General features: G+C 45.2%; 1 protein-coding gene across 1 annotated transcript in view; it reads right to left on the reverse strand.

The window, feature by feature from the left end:
* Positions 1 to 24,375, reverse strand: part of LOC144826435 (transient receptor potential cation channel subfamily M member 7-like) — a 2,236,140-nt gene that overhangs the window by 1,949,789 nt on the left and 261,976 nt on the right. The window contains exon 3 of the mRNA XM_078684762.1: positions 12,358 to 12,396. Coding sequence (XP_078540888.1) covers positions 12,358 to 12,396 — 39 coding nt within the window. The remainder of the gene's footprint in view (positions 1 to 12,357; positions 12,397 to 24,375) is intronic.

Genomic DNA, 24,375 nt, shown 5'->3' on the forward strand with positions numbered 1-24,375 from the left:
CAGACTATGCTGGTACCAAAGGAGGGAGGAGCTGGGCTGTTCCTGGGTACAAGTGTCAGGTATGGGGGGAGTGGAACTGTGTAGGAGGTTAAGTAATAACCTGCCTGTGGGTATCCAATTTGTTGGATATATTGGCCTCACACACCCTTGCAGGTGTCATGCTTCATCATCGGCAGTTGCTCCTCGTTGGGTGGGCGGTGCAATACCCAACGGGCTACACCTCTAAGAGGGGCTCTTTGGCGGAGATCTTTTATCCTACTGCCCGTAGGTGAAGTGTGGGTGAGGGGCCAAAATAGTAGTAGACAGAGTGTGGGATTAAAAGAACGCTGAGGTACCGGAAGGAATTTTATTCGGGTGGTCCCAAGCGCTAGCTAAAAACAACAGTTAGTCTAGGAGGTCTGGAAAGTAATGTTTTCCGCACTCAAGACTATACTAGTGGGTGAAGGTTGTGGTCGACATGTTTCTCGCTCAGGGCTAAGTTACCCGCGATTCATCAGGACCTATAAGAATTGTTAGTTGTCTACAATTTAGCTGAGCTGTCTAAGTATCAGTGCTTACTTAAATGGTTAAGTTGAGGTGTACCTGCATATACATTGTTCCATGCATAAAGGTCAATTGTTACATGTTACAGCAGTGTCTGGCGGGATAGACATCGGTGAGTCAAGCCTCTGTATCTAAGGTTGATGCTCCCGTGCCCTTCTCCTGTATCATACCCCTCTCCGCCAGGACCGGATAGGACAGACTATGCTCTCATCCTCCTGGATCTGAGTGCCGCCTTTGACACTGTAGCACATTTCACCTTGCTACAGTGTCTAAAAAAAGGCGGGGTCTCAGGCGCAGCGCTGAAGTGGCTTCAGTCCTTTCTGACGAACCGCAGGTTACAGGTCAGACAGGGAGATCACTTTTCCAGTGCAAGAGATTTGGATCAGGGTGTGCCCCAGGGCTCTGCCCTGAGCCCCACACTATTCAATCTCTATGTCTCCCCTGTGGCGAGTATAGTTGAGGGATACGGAATGCGAATTGTGTCATATGCCGATGACACACAACTGGCCATCTCGCTATCACGGGCTCCTGATCTGGATGCGCCCCACTTCAGAGGTTGCATGCAGGAGCTTGCCTCCTGGATGGATAACAACTGCCTGAAGTTGTATGGTAGCAAGACTGAGGTGCTTGTGGTGGGGGGGCCTTCGGTGTGGTCATCGGCATGGTGGCCACCTTGCCTAGGACCAGTCCCTAAACCATGCCAACAGGCTAAGAACCTGGGTGTATGGGTCGATTCGGACCTTACATTTACTCCACAGATCAGTCGTGTGGTGGGGGCCTGCTTTGGTGTCCTGAAAGGTCTACTCAAAATCATTGACCTTCTCCCTTCTGGAGCCAGAAGGACGCTGGTGAACGCCCTTGTTTCACGACTAGACTATGGCAACCTATTGTACTTAGGGGCCACGGTTAAGAGCCTTGACCGTTTGCAGGTGCTGCAAAATGCAGCTGCTCGGCTGGTCCTGAGACTTCCTAGAAGAGCTGTGTCGAAGTCTGCTCTGGAGGCTCTTCATTGGTTGCCGGTTAGGAAGAGGATTGTGTATAAGGTTTTATGCACGTGTCATCGGATCATTCAGGGTAGGGGGCCTAGGCCTTTGCAAACCTTAATCACGACCTATAGGCCTGTCCGCTCCCTCAGGTCCATGGGTACTGGCCTGCTGGTGATCCCCAAAATCAAAAAGGCCCGTATGGGCGGCAGATCGTTCCGGCTCCTGGCAGCTAGGAGCTGGAACAAACTTCCCGGTGAGCTGTGTCTGGAATCTTTGGAGGCTAGGTTCAGAAGCAAGCTTAAAACCTTCTTGTTCCTTCAATATTATGTATGGGTGTTCAAGCACAGGAAGGGGTGGGGCGCCTGCAGTACAGTGGAGGGTAGGGGGCCTCTCACTCACCACAGCGCGGGGACACGCCGGTGTGCGTAACCAGGCGCTTTATAAGATTCCTTATTATTATTATTATGTGGCTTACCTTACCCGGCACGCTTATATAAAGCACAGCAGCGCCCTTCTCCGACCTGTACGCGTTGCGACTATGCCCCCGCTGACTTCTATCCTATGGTCTGGCAGTGCCCTGTCCTTGCTCCATTCTGGGTGGGTGTGGAGTTGGAGCTCTCAGACCCTAGGGTGCACCATTCCCCATGACACATTGCGCCTAATTCTAGGCGTGTTTGATGGCCTGGATGGTTCCTCGGGACAGTGGTGGTGAAGCGAGATATAGCGGCACTATGGTCCCAGGCCAATCCCCCATCTGTGCGGAGGTGAAGACGGGGGGTGGACTGGTGTGGGACACAGGAGGAGCCCCTCTTTGAAGCCCGGGCCCGTCCAAGCTCTTTGGAAAGATATGGGGCAAGTGGTTTAACTTGTTGTCTTGAGTGGTGGGTGCATGTCTTCTATGCTCCGCACTAACCCTTTGTATGATTTTACCCTGCAAATTGATTCACAAGTCTCAGTTGTTTCATATGTGGCTGTACAATAAGAAACTATGCTCGATTTTGATGCCTATATGAATTTGTGGTTTGATCACACTTTTATAAAGTTGAAAATATCGCTCCCTAATTAATGTAATCAAGACTATCAACATTAGGCTCCCAACAAACTACAAAAGTTAGGGACTCTCAAATCAAATCAATGCTGGAATTGTGAAGGAGGAATAGAATATCTAGAATGCTTGCCGTTAAACTATGAGCATATCAAAGCACTATGGTTTAACATGCAGGACTTCATAAAAAAAATAAAATAATATTCAGCCAACCTTTGACATCGCTACAGTAGCCCTAGGTGACTGCATGCAAACCTCCACACCCTATCAATCTCTTGACTGACATTCTCCTTGCAATAGGAGTGAAATAAATCAATACTACAAGAATGAAAATGTTTGGCAAACATATCTTTCCACACATGGTGGGCTTGGATAGGCTTCATCAGAAGTATTGAGAACTTGCTCTTCTCAAAAACACGTTAGTTACGCATCAAAAAACAAGTATGGAACAGCATTACCATACACTTGAAGAAAAGCAAACCACCACAGATTTGCCACTGAAGATATTTTCTCATACAAAAGATTACGATTCATACTTAGAATCTAGACACAATTACCATGCCTATACGTAGGAAGAGGTAATACAGAGAGAACTGATCTGATAGCATAGCACCCTACTCTATTACCCCCGCCCCAACTACCTCCTCCCCTATCCCCGGTCCTGCCTTTCTAGTTCTATCTGTAGGTACAAAGTAATGGTATGAGATCATCAAACTTGCTGGTATAACTAAGTCAACTAAATCTATTCTGTCCATTCTGAATACCCGAGGTAATCTTGGTCAAAATTAACTCTGCCAAAAATTCTTACCATGAACCAACCTATCAACTTCCACAATATTTCGCCCCTGAGGCAATACCCCAACAGTCTACAGTTATACAGCACAGAAACAAAACACAGCCGAGCAATGTTTGTTATAGGTGTGATGCTTTTCTTTGCTTTTAATATCAATGTATACTTTGCAACACATTAGTTGTTTCATTGAAAACTTCACACAAAAAAATAAAATCGCTGAAGAAATATCATTTATACATGTATTAACTTTTTAAACTTTGTGAAGGCCCTGTAGTTGTCCATATGCTGCTTCTGGGCTGCCATCTTTGAAAACAGATTTAAAACCATTCTAAAACGAGACATTTTGCAAGTATTTTCAGTAAACCTTTTTACAAAAATACATTGGTGATGGCTGTCCAGCCATCTAACAAGTACTTTTGAAGAACATAATTGCAAAAATACTTATTAGATGACCACTCACAAGAGTTGACACTTGTAAATGAATTTATAATACAGTTTTACAAAAAACATTTACGTTGCAAAAAAAGCAAAGCTAATAGTTATACAGCCAAAATCACACATATTGACTTTGCCAGTGCTTGCTTTTAGGCATGCTGCCAGCTTCTTGCTTCACAGAATAGCTGACAGCAACACAAATAACATAGTGAATGTATGAGCAGGTAATCTACTTTAACCCCTTTGGTGCATAGGACACGCAGGAGCCGTCTGGCGCAAAAGTGCTCATATGCATCGGACGGCTCCCACGCGTCGGACTACATGGCACAGGAAATACCTCTGGTGCGAGGGACTAGAGCAATTTTCTTTGCATCAAAACAGCCTCAGGAGCTGGGGAAGGGCTTCCCCACCTCCCGAGGCCGTTTTGATGATTTCAGTGAAACGACGATCAGTGCGCATGGCGATCGGCTCTTTTCAGTTTCACGGCGTATGTGCTAGTGGGGCTAACTCCGCCCCTGATCACGTAGGCAGACGGGAGAAGTATCACTGGAAAGGGGAGAATCTCTCCTTTCTAATGGTACCCCTCCTTTGGGTTTGGAGATCGCCGCCAGGAAGGGAGGAGCGGTCCCTTGGGCAAGGGTTTTTGCTCCCCCCAAAGTTCTGGCATAAATTCAGTCTTTCTGCCCCCTGCCCCACCTGGGAAGCAGATGGGGCAATAGCCCCCAATATGCCCTCTAACCGGGCGGCAAAAAGCACACTAGGCGCCAGGGATTTTTTTGTTCATGTATATAGGGGTGGGCGCTGCACAAAATAAGCATGCCAATGTCCCCACCCCCGAAAAAAAACTTGACAGTAATTCTGCCCCCTCCCCCTCCTTAAAGGCTGAATCGGGTCAATAGCCCCATATCTGCCCCTCAGGGGAGCAGAAAGCCCCATGGGCACCAAGTATATATTTATGGGCATGTCAGAGAGAAGCACCAAAGGCACGGGTCGCGCTCCTTTTTAGGTCTCGGCTAGTAACGCGCTGAAAAGCGTGTTCTCGCCAGAGAACTATTGTCGGCGTCTCAGCAGTCTGAGAACACCGAAGTGAGACAAGACCTGGCCGCGCGCAGCGTTTCCCCATAGGATAACGTTGTGCACGCGGCCAGGTCTTGTCTGTACAGCATTGCATGGCAGGCCGGACCAGACCGGATTGCGTCGCGCGCCTCTCTGGAATGCAGGGGGAGTCTGCAGAGAGGCGCGCGTCGGAATCTACTGCCTTTCCCCGCCCCCCCGCCGCCAGAGACAACCGGCCCAAAACCAGCGTGAGTCCCCCTACGGTCCGTACGCCCGGACCGCACTAGCGCTTTTTGCCACTTGGGTCCGCGGCCGCGCCGCACCTGGAGCCTGCCCGTGCGCCTGTACCGGCCGCTCTGTGCCGCTCGACCCCCCCATCCGCCCCACAGCGTCATCCGAGAGGATCGGCTCCGACACTGCACCGTGTAAGTGCCCCAAAGTAGCGTGAGCCCCGGACCGTCTGCCTCGCCTCCCAGAGCCCCGCTCCTCCGCCTTGATCTCGGAGGTCGGTACGAGCCGTGCCCAGCAGGGAAGCCGCGAACCCGTCCCCGGCCGCAACGTTGGAATCACCGATGTAGTTATACTACATGCATTAAAACGCCTATTGGTACAAAATAAGAGTTTCTGTTGCTGATGCCATCTTAAAACACTTGGTCTTCTTTGTAGTAAATGATTTCCTGTGCAGTCTGCAGTCTTCAGGTCAAGTTCCCGCTATATTAAAAAAAAAAAGATTTTTTTTGTTCGAGCGTGGCTTCCAGGAGTCTAAGGCGGCAGCCCCCAATGATAGAAGCATCCTTTATTGGACCCATGGATGACTTCTACTTAAACTAGCATGGCTCTTCCCCAGAAAAACAGTAGATTTGCTTTCATAACCCCACCTTGCCTCTCTTTCCTAGCACGCCATTAATTCTTCTGACTCCAACCCCCTGGGGGATTCTCACAGTGCCCAAGAGCTGTCGACAGCGATCTGTGCACTATACAAACACTGATCTTATATAAATGACCTGAAACAAAACTTTGGCTGCCTCCGTTGATCCCTAAAAGTGTACTCCGAGTGTGTAAAAGAATATCTGAGGCTACATTTTACCATTTTAAAAATTGTAAGAAAGATTTAGCCGCGCCAAGGCTGCTTCCCAGCCGTCTGCTGGCACCAGCCCTCGCGGGAATCTGCGTCACGAAGCCGCTGTGTGGGAGCGCAAACCGGGTGGCACTAAACCCCAATGCGCCCCCTCCCACGCCATCCTGGTTCTCAACACCTCGCTCATTAGGCGAGCAGCAGGGAGGGAGCCACCCACGCGAAAATCACAGAGAGCGCAGGGACTGGGAAAAAATATGACAGCACCCCTGCTCTCTGCACCCCACCCACCAGTGCCCCTCCCCTGCAGGGAAGGCAGCCTTCCACGGCTGGGAACTGGAAGATAGCTCGGTGGGTAGAGCGCTCATCGAGGAGAGCGGGGTGACACTGCACGTCAATACTTTTATTCTGTGCAGAGAAAACTGTGGATTTTAACCTACCCAAATCGATAGAATTAATTATGTCCAAAAATAATGATGCCTATTACACAGGTGCCTACAGATAAAAAAAAATGTGCAGGCTATCACGATGCAATAATGCACAATATATAATGCCCATTGAGCTTGGCAACGTCGTATATTAAATAAAGTACTCCTTGATGTCAATGAGGTGTAGTCAAGGGTAGTGGCTGCAAACCCTGGATAGACCACCGGTGCGACAGCAACAGGCAGGTTTTTAAGCCCTATTTACTGTTGTCTGTTGCCACACTTTGACAATTCACTAGTTGCCATATCTATTTTATTTATTGTTGTAAAAATGTATTTCTCTTGTGATGTTTTATTATTGCTCTAGTGGATTTCGAAGGAGTCAAAAGTTTGAAATAAACGTGCCTTGTTCCTTCCAGTTGTCACACACTGACAATTCACTAGTTGCAACACTTTGACAACCCCTCCCCCCCAATTTATCAGAAACAAGTAGGAGTCAGAGCTAAGAGGAGGGCAGTGTGCCAACAGTGTGATGTTATGATGCATGAAGTCACTTCCAGTATTCGTGTCATTTTGGTGAATTTCATAGGTCCCCTTCCTGCCTTGGCCATCATAACAGACCTTTACAGCGGTCAGACAACAATGACGGTGTACGTGGACTGCCGTGTGCATGCATGATGCTTGGTTGGTGGTGTGCGGGGATGGTGCTTGGCTAGTGCGTCGGTGCCGCTTGGCTGGCGGGGTGCATGGATGGCGCTTGGCAGGAGGTGTGCATGGATGGCGCTTGGCAGGAGGTGTGCATGGATGGCGCTTGGCAGGCAGTGTGCGTGGATGGCGCTTGGCAGGCAGTGTGCGTGGATGGCGCTTGGCAGGCAGTGTGCGTGGATGGCGCTTGGCAGGCAGTGTGCGTGGATGGCGCTTGGCAGGCAGTGTGCGTGGATGGCGCTTGGCAGGCAGTGTGTGTGGATGGCGCTTGGCAGGCAGTGTGTGTGGATGGCGCTTGGCAGGCAGTGTGTGTGGATGGTGGTGTGCGTGGATAGTCTCTTGGCTGGCACCTACCTACACAAACCCCTTCTTAACGTTCCCAGCTAGAGAACCTAATAAATTCTATTTTTCCTACTAGCCAGGGAATTTTTCACTTTTTTGCAATCACTAAATAGGTCCCTACACTTCACTTATATCACGTACACTACACCACACATAGCCTATCGTCACAACTATCAGTGCTCCCACGTACTTCGTAGGTCGTAGCACGGCCCGCCCCGTAGAGGGACGGGAAGACCCCGATGATGAAGCATGACACTAAGGGGCTTCTTAGTGTGTGAGGGGTATTTTAAAAAGCACCTGGTGCCCTCATCTTGTCATCACAAGAAAGGGCCATACCTTTAGACCCACCATCACCATTATTAAGTTTACTCACTTGTACACATTGATAGAATCCCGTTGTTTATATAGATCAGTCAGGAGGGTGATTCTATCATTACCTCTACACTTCCTCTATTGTTGTTTTGGCGTTATGTGAGCTACCACAGAAGGGTGCTGAAGAGTGATATTCCTGTCTGTACACAAGGAAACAGCAGGTCTTGTTTTAGGAGAAATCTTGAAAACGAGTACTACAAAATTGCATTTCTGAGGATATAACAGGCGTGTAAAAGCGTTGTTTCCTATGAAAGAAACAGCACTGAACACAAGGGTACCCTAAAAGACAAAAGCACGTATGTGTATTCTTAACGCGGCCTAAGAACGGAGATAAACAGCCTTCAAGTGCATTTCGTTTAAAAGCGGATATATTACAATTGTTTATATAAAAGTATGCTGATTATGACATGCATATTTGATATATGCTAGAATGCCTACGTGCAAATGTTTGTGATGCTTAAAAAAATATGTAAACCCGGTTTGCAGTATCAATTTTCATTAAAAAATCACTGGTTGATGATGTGCTGCTCAATCTCGGGCCAAATCATTTTCTACATTTTCTCTGCCATTGGTATAATACATATCGAACCTCATTCCACCTGTTTTCGTACTTGCCAAATGCAAAAACTCACAAAAATGTACTTTCCAATGATACGCTACACATACACAAAACAGATGGCTGCCACTTGGATGTGTGGGCTCTTGGAAAATCTCAGAACCCACAAATTACTTTAGACATAACAATTCCAAGTCTTACTTGTGATGGCAGAAACGTTCAGAAACTCTTCATGACTTTTGAGAACAAGCAGTCACGTTAATAACTAGTATGATTTTTTTTCAGCAGTGACCACCACCCATATTTCCCTTCTATAATATTACCAGCACATTACCAACTGACCGTTAAGAAACTTACTCAACAAGAAATCTTTCTTCTCTCCATTCTCATTTTCTGCTGCCCAACAGCCCACCTCTAAACAATGTTCCTGGTTCTCAATGGGCATCGTGTAGGCACTTATTCTGCTGATTCAGCAATCGGAAAATGCATTTTGTAGTTCTCTGGGAAGGCAGCGCTCATTTACTGGTGACTAGCATTCTCACTGCAGGGGCTTTAAACTTATTATTAATCACGGGCACAAGAAGGCAATCAGCTTGGATAGAACAATAGAGGAGACATTTTTAGGCATATGCAAGGTAGCATGCCCATCGCATTGGCAAGTCCTATCCATCAGGCGATGGTGTCTCCAACTGTGGCCCGAGTTTAAACTTGACTGGGCGATAAAGAAATTCTGCTTTCTAATCAAGGATCAAAGCACTCATAAAGGATCCAAAACTCCGGATGGTAGAGGACATAAGCTGCTTTTCAAAGTCAATGAGATTCTCATTTTGCTTTCCCAGATGTACCTTCTACATACTGTTCATTTAGTTATAAGACATAGGCCATGAGAGGAACAGCCAGGAAACAAATGAAAAGCACAAGCAATCACAGGGCACGAACAAAAATTTAGCAAGTCAAGATGGTTCAATCTATAGGAGTGAGTGAAGTACGCTTCAATTGTATAAATAAATATGGGACATATGTTTCCTCTTTTCCTTTTTAAGTTAGAGGCGGCTTTAGCTTGCTAACCGTCATCAATTTTTCTCAAATAATTCATGATACAAATATATAACTTTAGGACAGCCCCTTCATACATTAGTCTGTACAAGTGCCATTCACAATTGTCTAAGCCTACCACAGCATGAGATTTTATGTCAGAACATAGAGGCTTTGTGCAATACTTCTTTTATTGCCCACTCACAGCAGGAACAATAGAGAAAACTTAGAACTTTAAAACATTCCATTAGGCTATAAAGTCTAGAAACACACACAGCAATCGTTCTTATGTTGCTGCTTCTCACAAGATAAGAATTCTTCATTGATTTCCGTTTAGATTACTTCTAAGCAATCTTGTAGAGAGATGTGTGTATGGATGGTCATTACTGTTATCAAATGTTTTGTAACTGTCATCGTCTGAAACCTTCTAACGTTTTTAATATTGTTTTTTCTTGATATTATAATTTTCATGCATCTTGAGGAGCAGGCATAATTCCGCTAGCAACAGTTTATATTTAACTTACGGTCCTTAAGTTCGTTTATATTCAGCTCACAATATGCAGGTTCATATTGACCAACATGTCCTCTGCTCTACCTAAAAGACAAGCCCTCCGGTGCTGCAGCTGGGGTGTCTTCAGTCCTGTTTGAAAGACACGCTCTCCGGAGTGGCCAAACCTCTTTATCTGATGCGCTCAGATAACGCGGTCTGCACTTTCCAGAGTGGCTTCACCCAAGCAGTGTGTTCATTTTTGGATAAACCAAGCGGCTAGTTTTTGTTTAGGAAATGAAGGAAAAACGCTTAACAAAGGCTGAACGTGTTAGTCACGCCACACATGACTAGCGCGTCAGCAGCCATTTTAAGAAATTGGGTTAAGAGAGCCGTTTATTACATTGAAAGGCATTTTGAGTGTTTGGGAGACAACAATGCAACTGTGGAGGTGAATTTTGGAAATTATAGTCCAGTCACAAAGTGCTTGGTTAACCCCTTCCACGAGCTCAGCTCGTCATGAGGTACACCTCTCGTCATGAACCGCGGGATTTCGCGATTCTCAGCGCACAGCGGGAAAACGCGCCACGCTCATGTGTTTAAGGAATACGGAGGAGAGATTATTGGAAGAGATATTTTTATTATATCCAAGCACAGAAGGGATATTATATAATTCCATTCTATTGAAATATCCTATATTAAGAAGCAAGGATGTCAGAGGAACAGGTATAGCGAAGACTAAAGGAGAAATTGGAAGGTATGGTGAATGAAGCATTGGGAAAGTTGATGGGGTCGCTACCTTACACCATTGACAGGAAGTTTGAGCCACTGTCTAAGAAACAGTTTCAAAATATCAAGCGCCAAATAAAGGAGGAATGCGGAGCTAGCAGAATGTTCAGATTGGACAGGCAAGGTTCAAAGAAAAAGAACTTCAGGAGATGACCATCATATCAAGAGTAAGAAAGCAAAGTTAGGAGGGGAAAGATTTACCAATGATGACGGTGATGAAGGCTCAGATGTTCCGGTAAGAATTAACAGGTATGATTCTTACGAGTCATAAATAAATCTATCATACTCTTCAGAGTTTGACTCTGACCCCAAGGTAATCGAGGTGAGGAAAAAAGGAACACCAGAGGCAGGTAAGGCCTCAGGGTAAAAAATGGACATAGTTGACCCTTTAGGGAATGAAATGTCCGATCCTCTTTTGCTAAAGCACCCCTGTGCCCAGAATGGGCGCTACCACAACACTTGGCTGACTATATCTCCTGGTGGCCATCAGAACTCGGATCCACCACCAGTTCAAAAGATCACGCCCGAAACCTCGGCATCATCCTCGACAGCAATCTCTCCATGAAAAAATAAAATAAATAAATAAATAAAACAGGTCAATGTCATCTCCTCAGCCTGCTTCCAAATAATCTGCATGCTCTGAAGAATCTTAAAGTGGCTACCCACCAGCACCAGGAAAACGGTGACGCAGGCCCTCATCACCAGCCGTCTAGACTACGGCAATGCACTCTATGCCGTCCAGACCATCCAGAAAGAAGAAGTCAGGCTGATCCTCAACCTGCCAAAAAAAAACATACCTCCCAGCACCTCAGAGATCGCCACTGGTTACCCAAGCAGAAGAGCTGCCACTTTAAGCTCCTGACCCATGCCTACATAGCCCTCCACGGCTAAGGACCAGCATACATGAACCACCACCTGAACTTTCACCAACAATTTAGAAACCTTCGCTCCACTCATCTCGCTCTCAAACAGACACTGCGTATCCACCAGTGCCGCACAGGAGGACGACCCTTCTGCCAGCTCACCGCCAAATCCTGAAACGCCCTTTCCCTCCACCTTTGAACACTCTCATTGGCAGTCTTCATGAAGGGACTCAAGACCTGGCTCTTCAACTGTGACCCACAGATCAGCACCTGGATACCCTCACATGAGATAAGCCGCGCTTTACAAGTACAGTTTGATTGACAGAAGTTCTCTCTATTGTTGCTGCTATAATTGCATAATCCTAGCCTCGGTGTCATTAATAAATTCCAGATTTTCTCCCCACTAGGTTGTGAAAAATCTACATATCCATTGGCTATCTTATGCTAAGTGACAGCACTTTAATTGATCAAATATGCACAGCCGCCATTAAAGTATTACACTTCAGTACCATGGCTCCTTTGCTTGGGCTGCTAGGCCACTCATATTTCTACATACATGCCAATTAATATTTTTATTACATACTACAAAATAAATAGCAGGTCTGCAAAGTCTAAACATGTTAGGTTTGCCAATGCTTGCTTATTTAGCAACTATACATTCCATTATTCAATATTCTATTTTCTCTGGCACTGCATACACTACACAAGTGCATATAATATGTAATATTTACCAGATACAATTAGCACAAAAATAGCTACCTGTAAATATCCACAAAACTGCTGAATTGGAACACAACACTTGAAATAAGCAGACATTTCTTTACAAACAGAACTCATAGTGCCAGGTTACCTGACAAGTTGCTGACAAATCTGACATCCTGGAAGGCACCTGAGGAAGAAAATAAACACACCCTTGTTATTATGTACAACATAAATTAGTATTTTGAAAGGAAATGTTAAAAACTGATTGCATCCTAGGTCTCCACATAGGAAACTATTATGCCAACACTAAAGATAATATTTCACCCATTAAATAAACTGTATTGGGTCAGTGCTAATTAACATGGTAAAGTGGAGAAACTATATAATTACTATTTTTTATCCATATAAACATTTACTGGTCGGGTTGTGTAAAGAATATACAGGGGGTAAACAAATCACAAGATGCCTCACGAAAACAATGCATGCACAAAATTAAAACTGAACAGTTTAGATATCAACAATCATTAACATAATTTTTAAGAGACCAATAATAATATATATATTTTTCTCAAACACGCTGCTTAAAGAACGTAAAATTATTTGTCACAGAATACGTGTATCTGCTAAAGAACGTATGGAATTAATTTGATGTTATGCTAAGCTAACGTGAATGGTTACTCCAGAGACCAAATTAATTAAGAGTTCTTCAAACTTTTGTTTCCACTATACTTGTAGGCTTTGTGTCCACCGTCCTCCACTTCTTACTTTTTTGACGAGCCTCTTTCAGCCCCTGCTCTGAGATTTTGTCAATCACATATTGGCTTTGCCCACAACAGTATTGCTCTCGCATCTAATTCTATTGACTGGGTGCATCTTTTCATCTCCAATCGCGTGCTTGCATTTCAAAGTATCAGGGACTATTTTTATTTACAATGGTAATAGCTGCAATTCCAGAGCAACTTTATGTTAAAAAAAAGAACATATGTCATTTTTTATTAAAATGTTTTCATCACGACTGCCCACTTACAGTAACTGCTTCTTCTCAAAATAGGGAAAAAATCTATTTGTAAACTTGTTTTCAAATGACCAAACAGCCACTGACAAAATAGTTATTTTCCACAACATTTTTCGATCTTTGAAATTAGAGAAAACAATAAAAACAAGAACTAGCAAAGCTCCAAAAACATGTATTTTTTGGTCTTATAAAACATACACGTAATGCCATAGTAGTCCCTGACACCTAAGGTAACTACTGTGTGGATGTGTTCCTTGTGAAAGAGCAGAATATATGGGGCAATGCGTCAGGTGGGCCGCAGCATTGCCCAACACTGTATCACCTATTACAGCCTTACTTTACTGTGAATAAAGACTGTACTAAAGGGGCGGTCCAGTGAATGAGGTCACAATACATTCCAAAACCTTAAGTGAATTAATCAAAAAAGCAAGTGCTTATTACTGTTGATAATTGTTAGAAATGCAGGCCTGCAGGAGAGCCATGTGTTTTTTCTCTATAATGAATTACCATTTTAACCACCTGGGTGCCAAGGATGTGGTGAATATCCTCGACATGACCTTTCAAGAGCTAAGGACGTGTCAAGCAGCTTCTAGCACCCACCATCATGGAAGAGCTGGCACTCCTTCCTTGTGCTTTATACCCCTACGTGCCCTCAACCAGAGTTGGCAGTGGAAGAGCTTCTGCTGCCACCAGATTCTTGCTTCAGCAAGATCGCATAGCTGCCAAGGTTTCAGATTGCTATGTGTGACACTTTCATAATTTCTGTGTAATTATGAGTGACATTTCAACAAATATGAGTGACTTTCTCGTGAGCAAAATCAAGCAATGGAGACCAGGTAAATATATAAATATCAGAAATTACACCCATGTGAGCAACGAAAAACTCTCAGAAGATATTGAAAATGCTGTAAACCACCAAAAATGAAAAGTCACTAACAATTGACAAATAGTCTCTCCAGGTCTGTCACATGTAAGACATGACCAAGCAGGCATAGAGGCACTAGTAAGGATCTCAGGTGCTAATTGTAATTAATTTATTTAGTCAGTGTGCTACAGGGTTAGTCAGGCAGTAATAATAGTTTTGTCCTTTAATGCTAATAAATAATAATAATAATGTATGGACTGCACTCATTGTGTCAACTGAGTAGATGTCTGGGGCAGCGTCCTGAGAGCAGTGGGCTGCAGGCTCTGGTAGAGCAGGGACGCTGTAATTAAATATAACGTACTGTTGACTCGAAGTTGACCGTCACCTGGCCACAATTAAAAACAAGCATTTACAATGCAATGGTTTCGCCTTTTGAAAAGTTTGAGCTATTGGCATTGTAAATGACAACATTTTTATTTATGTGTTAGTTTTGAAAACAGATAAATAAATGGCATTGTCATTTACAATGCCAATAGCTTAATCTCTCGCAAATGCACACACTTCGGTAGAGAGAATAACACGCAGAGCAGCACAGGCTAATTCAATCAATATCCGCACAGTTTTCACCCATTCCAAGAGGTGTAAACTCATAATAGGAGTGTAAAAGGGCAGAGGCGCTTTAACAGTAATCAACGCTGGCCGGGGTAGGTGCCCATGGACTCCTGACTCATGATATGAGCCTTCAGTTTATACTATGGTGGAGAAGGGCACGCCTCAAACTCTCGCAGTCTAACCTCCTTCAAAACCCGAAAGCTCCAATGCGTAGAGCTTCAGTAACGTGCCATACACATACTGTTGCTTGTATTCGCACCCTTCTATGCCACCCTAAACAGTTACCCCACTAGCTGGTAACAGCGCTATATAAAGAAATAACTTGGCAGCAGTCCCCTTGTCAGCCGCTCCGTTGGCCCCCACCAATGTCGGCGCCACCTGCGCCCCAGAAGCAACTCTGTACGGTGCTGACGCATCACCAGCCCAACAAACTAAACACTACACCACAACAGAGCCGAAGCCATCTCCACAACACGAACAGCAGGGGAATGTCGGGGTGCAGCCGCCTGCTGTCCCGAGCCCTGCACTTCACTTCAGCATCCCTGTCACACATTCGCCCCCTCCTGATCCCGCAGTGAGATCGCGGCCTGGGCCTCCCATCACTGCTGTTGCCGGGGTAACTGAGAACACAACATTGGCATGACTGCTGCACTGCGAGTCCGCGCGGAGTGGGAGGGCGGGGGCCACAGTAATAGACGAGGCACATTTCTGAATGAGAGAGGTACTATTATGAAGCCGTGCATAATGGAAGGCGAAGCCGTGCATAATGGAAGGCAAAGCGCAGTTGTCTCCGAATGACATGAATAAACAGCCCCTCAGTATAGAACTTCCTATTTGAAACCGGTGTGCAGCAGTCCTTCACCCATGCGCATTGCAGATCAAGTTAAGTCTATTACAATGCGCACATGACAGAAGGCTAAGAATAACACATATGTGCAGAAAAAAAGTAAAAAACAAAACCTTCAGAAACAACAATCCCTGGCCTTCAAACATATATTACAGATTGTGTAATGAAAGCAGTCACCCCTGCGGATAGACTCGATAACATAAGGCAATACAGGAAGCATGCCAGAATGGATTCAGCATAGTAGAAATATAGATGCTGCCGAAATTAACAATCGCGCCCTATAACCCCTATTAACTAAATAAATCTTCACTTACAGGAAGTCCGTGGCAAACAGTCACCATGCCAACGAGGTAGAAATCAACTTACTAGTTGGCGCCGAAGAACTATAAGGGCATACGTGAGCTGAGTAAGACGTGCGCTGATAGGTTAGCGCTATTGTCAATGGTAAACAAACACGGAACATTGGAGTCCGCCGCGTCGTGAAGTAATGAAGCCATTGTGGAACAGTGAAAAATGAAAATAACGGTGCATAGACATTCGCTTTATAGTGATGATAACAATGTCATCCTGAAATGGTAATAGTGAAAACAAAATAGAAATGAACCAGTGACGGTGTCGAAGAACGTGAGCTTAGTAAGACATGCGCTGATAGGGTAGCGCTATTGCCAATGGTAAACAAACACGGAACGTTGGAGTCCGCCGCGTAGTGAAGTAATGAAGCCATTGTACAATAGTGCTAGTGATGCGCACGCGTGCGCGAAAAAGTGAACGTAATTGCCTGTGTGGAATAAAGTGGAATAAAATGCTGTTCTGCAGCGCTAAACAATGGGGCCACTGACTTACCAAGATCGAGAAGCAGCCATGGGCACCCTACAGTGACTGCACGAAGCTACTGCCCGGGCGCCATCTTCGGCGAAATGACCAAAAGAAACCCAAAAAAAACCACAAAAAAAACACCGCCCACCGCCGCATGACGTACGAAAAGGGGTGGGATGAGTAAAAATCGCGGGAACGCCCACGAATCTGCTCTGGCAATGACGGACAGATCTGTCTTCCAATGGCTAGCCTCCATTTATGGAGCTAGCCAATGGAAGACAGAGGCGGGAGAAAGCTACATACTTGTAAACAAAAGTTTTCGCCTGCGCGATACTGCTTGCGCAGTAAACGCCAGGCGAAACCTAAAAACTAAATTCAGTCATGGAATATAGTAACATGCTGGGGGACCTGAACATCTCTATATCCAAATGTTGGTACATAGAAGATAGTCTTGAATGGAAAGAGTTATTTGAGTTAAAGAATATTGCAGTTATTCGGCAGATATCTAACACTTTTTATGTGGAGATGAAAAAAGCAAAATTTGCCTTAACTGTAAGTAAACGAAGGTCAAAATTAGGAGCTAATCCCCACTGGATAAAAAGGATTGCCAGGGCAGAGCTGCGCCTTTAGTGAAGAAATTATGAGGACGATGACTCCACAGAACACAAAATTGAAAAGGATGTAGTGTTTCCATCATTACTAGAAAACTTGCTTTCGAAAGCGGAGTTTTGAAATTACACCAAAAGCAATAAAACATGCTGGCAAAACATGACTATGGTATACTGCACACAGAAGCACCTTTCTAGAATAATCCTGCAATATAAATTTGCAATATAATTTTTTTATGGAACACCTGGTTGAAGGTGGAACTGAGAAGTTAGCAATGAGGATTAAGTAAGTCATTAAGACTATTTGACTTTAAGAAAAGTGAAGAAACAAAAAAAATACTAAGCACAGACTATAGCTTCATATTTCTGCATATAGAAAGTTGCACCGATACATTTATGTGTGTACAAAAGGATATGCGCAGGTTACTTTTTGTTGTTTTTTATTTTGTTTTCTATAGCGTGAACCAGACCCAAGGTAGGGTGACAGAGCGCTTTACAAAGTGAGCAAGTTGTCATTCGAAACACTTGCAGATTCTCTAAGGCACTCCTGGAATGCTTCGAGAATTGCTAAAACATTGAATATTTACCCAAAGCACAAGCCTACACATGGAAATGCCCCACTTTCCAAAGGGCATTGTTGCGAGATGGCCAAAGTGACCTAAAGAGAATTAATCTTTACAATGCTGGTGGGCCAGTGTTACAGCTACGTCACGTGAGCGCAGTAAGAACTAGCGTGTGGTGGTGAAAGTTGTAACTCGGGCGCTGAGTTGTGAAATGTGTTATTTAGCAACACACGGATAATAATAATAAAGGGGCTTGTAAAGCGCCTGGTGACGCCATCCCGGCGTGTCCCCGCGCTGTGGAAAAGAGTCAAGGCCAAGAGATGGATTTACAGGGAAAACAGATGGGTTTTCAGAAGCTTTCTGAAGGTGGTTTCTGAATCCGCTAGTCTGATGCTCATAGGGAGCAAGTTCCATTCTTTGGCGGCCATAACACGAAAGGAGCGGCCCCCCATTCTGGCTTTCTTAACACGGGGAATTTTCAGCAAGCCGGTTCCCCCAGAGCGGAGAGTTCTGTTAGGCTCATAGGGGATAGCTAGATCAGTCATGTAGGGGGGAGCTGTATGTGAGATGATCCTGTAGCACATGAGAAGTGCTTTAAATAAGACTCTCTTCTTTATGGGGAGCCAATGCAGAGTGGCTAGGGCAGGTTTAGAAGCGGCTCCTTTTGGAAGTCTAAGGACTAGGCGTGCTGCAGTATTTTGGAGTACTTGGAGTCTCCTGATGTTTTTCTGCGTTGTTCCGAGCAGAAGCACATTGCCATAGTCCATCCTCGAGGTCACAAGAGCTTGGGTCATAGTGCGCCTGGCTTCAAGAGGGAGAAGGTCTAGGGTGCGATTTAGAGTCTTCATAACACCAAAGCACTTCCCTACCATTTTATGCACATGGCTGTCGAAGTAAAGTCTGGGATCAACCCAGATCCCCAGATTTTTGGCTGCTTGGCAGGGGGTGGGTAACAGCCCCAGACATGATGGCCACCACTCCTTGGTCCAGCTCGTGTCCCTGCCTCCAATTACCAAAACCTCCGTTTTTGAGCCATTGAGTTTCAGGCAGTGCTGGGTCATCCAATCTGCCAATGCCTGCATGCAGGTTTTAAAGTTGTCGGCAGCACTGCAGGGGGGTTGGGACCGGGAGATGAGAAGTTGGGTATCGTCGGCATATGAAACTAGTTCAATGCCGAACGATTGGACCACTTCAGCCAGGGGGGCCATGTAAAGATTGAACAGGGTGGGGCTCAGGGCAGAGCCCTGAGGTACCCCCTGTTCTAAGGCTATGCTGTCAGAGAGGTACGTGCCTCTCTGAACCTGGAAGCAGCGTCTGGTGAGGAAGGCTTTCAACCAGCCCAATGCTTCCTGGGTGACCCCGGCTTTGTTCAGACACTGCAGCAAGATGGAATGTGCCACAGTGTCGAACGCGGCACTAAGGTCCAGCATAATTAGTGCCATGGTCTGGCCCTTATCAGCGCCAGCCCGTAAGGTTTCCGTCGCTCTCAACAGGGCGGTTTCAGTAGAATAACCTGACCTAAAACCTGATTGGGAGCTGTGGAAGGCATCATTAGACTCTAGATAAGCCATGAGTTGTCTATTAGCTATTTTCTCGGCTACCTTCGCCAGGTAAGGTAGCAACGAGATGGGCCGGAGGTTCTCTAGGGTGTCTTGACTGATATTGGGTTTTTTCTTTATTGGAAGAACAATGGCTTTCTTCCACTCCACAGGGAGAGTGACCGAAGAAAAGGATAGTTGGAGAATGTGTCTAAAATGTGGTTCTAAGACTTTAAGGCTGGCTGCTAGTATCTTCGGAGGGGCAGGATCCCTAGGAGAGCCAGATTTAATGCTTTTACAGATACTAGTTAGAATCAAGGTAGGAGGGACAGAGAAGCAGTTGAGGCATGTTTTAGCATGGGTAATCTCCAAGTTCTCAATGAAGTCAGATCCAGAGGGCAGCTCATTAGAGAAGTTGTCATAAATGTTGGTGATTTTATTGAAAAAGTACTTGGCAATATTATTGCACGTTTCAACCGAATCATTCAGGGCAGTGCTCTCGTTAGATACCACAGAAATTTCTTTAAAGATTTTAAAGAGCTCCTTTGAGGAATTCTCCGCTTCTCCAATGCGGGTTTTATAGTGGAGGGCTTTAGCAGAGCGAATTAGTTTGTAGTAGCTCGCTTGCGCTTTTTTATAGTGGCTTTTAGCTGAGGGGCAAAAGTTGGTACGCCATTCGCGTTCCAGTTTTTTGCAAGCAGTTTTTGTATTCTGAAGTTCTGGTGTAAACCATGGGGAGGGTTTTCTCCTTTTCTTGTTGATTAGTGACCTACGAATGGGGGCAGTACTGTCTAGGGCAGTTTGGACACAGTTCTTAAGACAAGTATAGGCAGTCTCACAATCGGGCCCTCCAGGAGGTCCAGCCGCTTCAAGTCTATCCTGGAAAGTGTGTATGTTAAAGTTTTTCCACTTTCGATTTTGATATACCTGCGTGTTCTCATTTCTTAATTCAGACTCAGACACCCAAATATGTATGGGAATGACAAAGTGGTCGGACCAGGGGACGGGTATAGGAGGAAGCACTTCCGCTCCATTCCAGTTACCAAATATGGGGTCGAGCAGGTGGCCTTGTCTATGAGTAGGGTCCAGGTTTTTAAGAGTTAGTTGCAGAGAGAGTAATTCTGCTTTTATGCAAGAGGCATCTTTGTCTAGGACATCATCAAAATGGATGTTCATGTCGCCGAGCACCAAGAGTCTAGATTTCCTTAAATTAGGACTGGCGCCAAGGTCATTTTATAACAGTGTTTAGGGCGTTGTAGACGCTCCAAAGGTGGGAAATCTAAGTTCCTTCAAAGGTCATATAGCATTCGAACCTTGAGGCACCCCTACATGTATGTCTTAAGCAAACCGAGTGAAGGTGCACGGATGCTGTACATTTACTTACAACATGTCAATGTGCAGTTTATGTTCCGTCTACCAATGAAAAGTCTAATAGACGCAGGCTTGAGCCTTGTTTTTTGTGGCACCGAGGCTGTGTTGCTCCATAAACAGATCGGTTCTTCTTGTGCAAAACGTGTGCCATGTAATTACCTGGCCGACCTGCCCGAAGAAGAAACACAAACTGATCGTTCCGCCAACGAGGATTTTACCACTGGCGTATCTGGAATGCGCGTGTGGAAATTAAAACAATGCGCCCCCTTTAAAGGACGGCAGTTTGAGGTTTCTTGTTTGTGAAATGCGTCATGCTCAAAGTTCACGGCAAAGTCATTTGAAACAAATGCCAAGTGCGGCGCAACCCGGCTGGGTTTGTGTCAAGAGGCTTTCTTTGCTGTTCGTCCTGCGACATTTAAGTGTTAAAATATTCGTATGCCTGTGACTTTTAAACTCACAAGCCAGTCCTGTAAATGACATTTCCAAATTATGAGACAATGTAAATTGGCCTCAATAGGGCTGAAACTATTTCTTCGTCCACATTAAAACTCGGCAGACCGCACTGAATTGAGTTCCGTGCTGTACAAAAACATTTTCCACAGTCCAGGTGAGACTGCCCCACAAGTGGCAATCTCCAGGGCTATGGCCCTGGCAGCACAGCTGCGTGGAAAATCCGAGTAACCCTGACAAATGCTCGGTTTTGTGCGTGCGACTCATGACTCTGAGAAGACTTGTGAGCTTGCCAGCAGCCATTTTATGTGCTGGATTCGACAAGAATGACGTGCCTTCCTCGTGAGTCCCTTCCGCGCACACGCTTCAGACTCGGTTAAAAAACAGAATGCCCTAGAAAAGGCAAACACTAAAATAAGTATCTATCATGTCAGACCCTGTCTCCAACCAATTCTGTGCCTGGCTGAAGGACATCTGCCGCTGGGGTTCAAATAAAGTGATTCCTAAAAAAACAATTCACTTCACTGAGAAAAAAACACAGTTTGTACGTATATTATGTTTGAGGCTAAAGCACACACCAATGCACTGCATTAAAGAACTTCGGTCGGGATTACCAACTCCTGTTCTCCATCCAAAATTCCCAGAGGCGAACAAACAAGGGCACTCACGGGAATATGGAGGTGATCAGAAATCAATTGTCTCAGGCAGGAAACATGTTTCGTCCAACAAAGTCTTTGTCACGGCTAATCACTATTTTTTGTAATGGCTGGCACTGAACATAAAAGTGGCCTAGTAACACGATGTTCTCTACAACTTTACTAATAATTGAACACACATTTATAGTCAAAGGTCCACAGAGTTTATTAGCACAGTACAGAACAAGTCAGGTCCCGGGCCGGTCAGCCACAGCGCGGCCCGGGGAATGACGTCACGGGGTGTCCTGGGCCGGCAGCCAATGACAGCGCGGCCCAGGACAAAGGGGCGGGGCTTAAAAAAAGCCCGAGAAACGCCCCCGAATCGCGTTTTCACAAGAAAACGTGATTGACAGCCTCTGTCTCCCAATGGCTAGCCTCCATTTATGGAGCTAGCCAATGAGAGACTGAGGCGGAACAAAAGCCCCTATGTAGAATCATGACGTTTCGCCATGGGCGGGGCAACTAGTTGCCAACGCCCAGGGCGAAACCTAAAAACCGGATGGGACTGACTCGTATGTATAGTTCAATTTACATGAAAAATAGTAAATAAGATGTAATGATCAATGAGATCTGGCTCATGCTCCAAACTAGGCAGCACTGCTCAGTGCAGCCTGGGCGAGTGGAGCTGCAACAGGGTCTCAGTCAGGCTGCAGTGAGTGACGTTCTAAATTAAATATATAACAGCCACTGCCAGGTCCTGTATGAGTTATATTTTCGCGCCGGCTGCAAAACTACGTGTTACAGCCATGGAGGTTAGAGCAAACAGAGGCAGGGCTCGGCTGAACCGCCAGGCACAAAACGAAAACAAATATTGTTTTTGCTGCCTATTTGACATACCAGCGATGGAGCGCGCACACTGCGTACTTAAATGCACAGCTCCGTGGTGTGAGGCGCCTTGCAGGAATCCAATCAATGATTCCACGCATGACCGAGTCTGACCGGGCGGCCAGCGTGGATATATCAGCTCAGCTGTTGTAATTTAACCAACATTAACGGGCACCAGCTGAGAGTTACTCGACGTTAGACATTTTGCTTCCAGCACATCTCAAGGACTCTTTTGGTTAGGCACGCTCACTGGCAGTGTGGGAGATGGTGAAACTGGCCGGAAGAGGTCGATCTGCCCCAGAGGTGGGGGTAGAGGCAAAATCCCATTAGACACCAGGGACTATGTTTTTTATGTGGTGGGGGAGGGGGGGGGGGTGGAGCTGCCATATGGCTACGGGTTGTTAACTCCCACTTCCTCCATTTACAGGTAACATTTAAAAATTTTGGTTTTGGCACTCCACAGGGCAGATCAGCCTTTTGCGAGACCGATCTACACCTGTGGGGGTCATTTTTCATTTGTGCTGTTTATTGGTAGCTCCTTTCTAGAACTTCATCTTTATACATAAGTAGTCATATTTACTGTTTCATACAAGCACAGTAGGTTGAGTACTAATTTAATGCCTTGTAGTCTGTTGTTGTCAAGTTATTTGTGACCAATAATCATTATGGCTATCCACAGGCTGATTCACCAGCAAGTTTTTGTTTGGTTGGTCTAGTGAATCTGCCTCTGAACAAGGGGTATGAGACCGACTCTGCATCTGAAGAAGAGGACCAAGTAAAAGATTCTGGCAGTGCATTTTTGTTATCCGAGAGGAATCATCAGATGATGAAATCATTATTAGTGCAGATGAAGTGACTCATTTACAGAAGGACACTGAAATGTCTATTGTGCAGCACGACCAAGATGGATAGCAGCCAGGGACAGGAAGATTCCCACTGAAGTGCTGAACCCTTGGTTGCCCATAACATGGTGCAGCCTGTCTTTAGTGGTGTTGAAGGATATGCAGTAATGCACAGAACGTTTTGCAATCAATTTCTTCCAAATCTTTATTGATGAGCTACTCTAGAACAATCCAGTCAACCATCACATTGTATGTATATTGGTCTACTAATCCCTTGATGGCAACTGCTATTCAAAACCTTTTGTTTTTAATAAACAAAAAAATATGCATACTTTCTGGGGCTGTCAGCCTGTTCATACATTATTATACTGTGGTGTCTTTCACATTTTGTTTGTTTGTTGCTTCCCACCACAACATATGGAATGGGGCACAACGTAGGCCCACTTCAACCACTGACTTACCGGACTAACAGCATTTTGCTCTTGCACAGTGTGCACTCTAATGCTCATTCATCAGCCTGCTAGCACAGACCTTATATAAAGATGGCTGATGCAGCATCAGTTCACAGCGAAGGGAAAGATTACATTAAATTGCCAAACGCAACCCAGGCAGCTTGTTGTTTCACTAGATACTGAAAGGGGATGTTATATATACAACCATACACGCGCTTGTGTTTACATTCCAATGTCTCGCGCACACATTACACCATTCTATTACATGCCCATTGTGCGCGACCCGCGCATGTATTTCCCTTTGAATACTTCACGTGTCATGTTATGAATCAAATATGTATGCCTCGCTACAGATAACTATTTGTATTAAATATTATGCATGTATAAACTGTTACGGAGGTCAGTTACTGCCAACGACTGGAGCCTCCGGATGTATGCTAGAGTGCTTCTTCTTTTTAATGAATAAACTCAACTTGAATATAATATACGTTGTGGATTCATACATAACAAATTGGCGACGATGGACGGAGCAACTTTAACCCTTCGGAAGAAGCATTTCTGAGCATTTCACGACCGATCTTGGAATTGAAAATTCACTTCCATTTTAAATGATCGTCGGAGCATCTCCTTCACAACGAAAGCTATTCCTGACATCTACAACAGAAAC

This window comes from Lissotriton helveticus, chromosome 3_2 (assembly GCF_964261635.1).
Source record: "Lissotriton helveticus chromosome 3_2, aLisHel1.1, whole genome shotgun sequence".
Taxonomy (NCBI): Eukaryota; Metazoa; Chordata; class Amphibia; order Caudata; family Salamandridae; genus Lissotriton; species Lissotriton helveticus.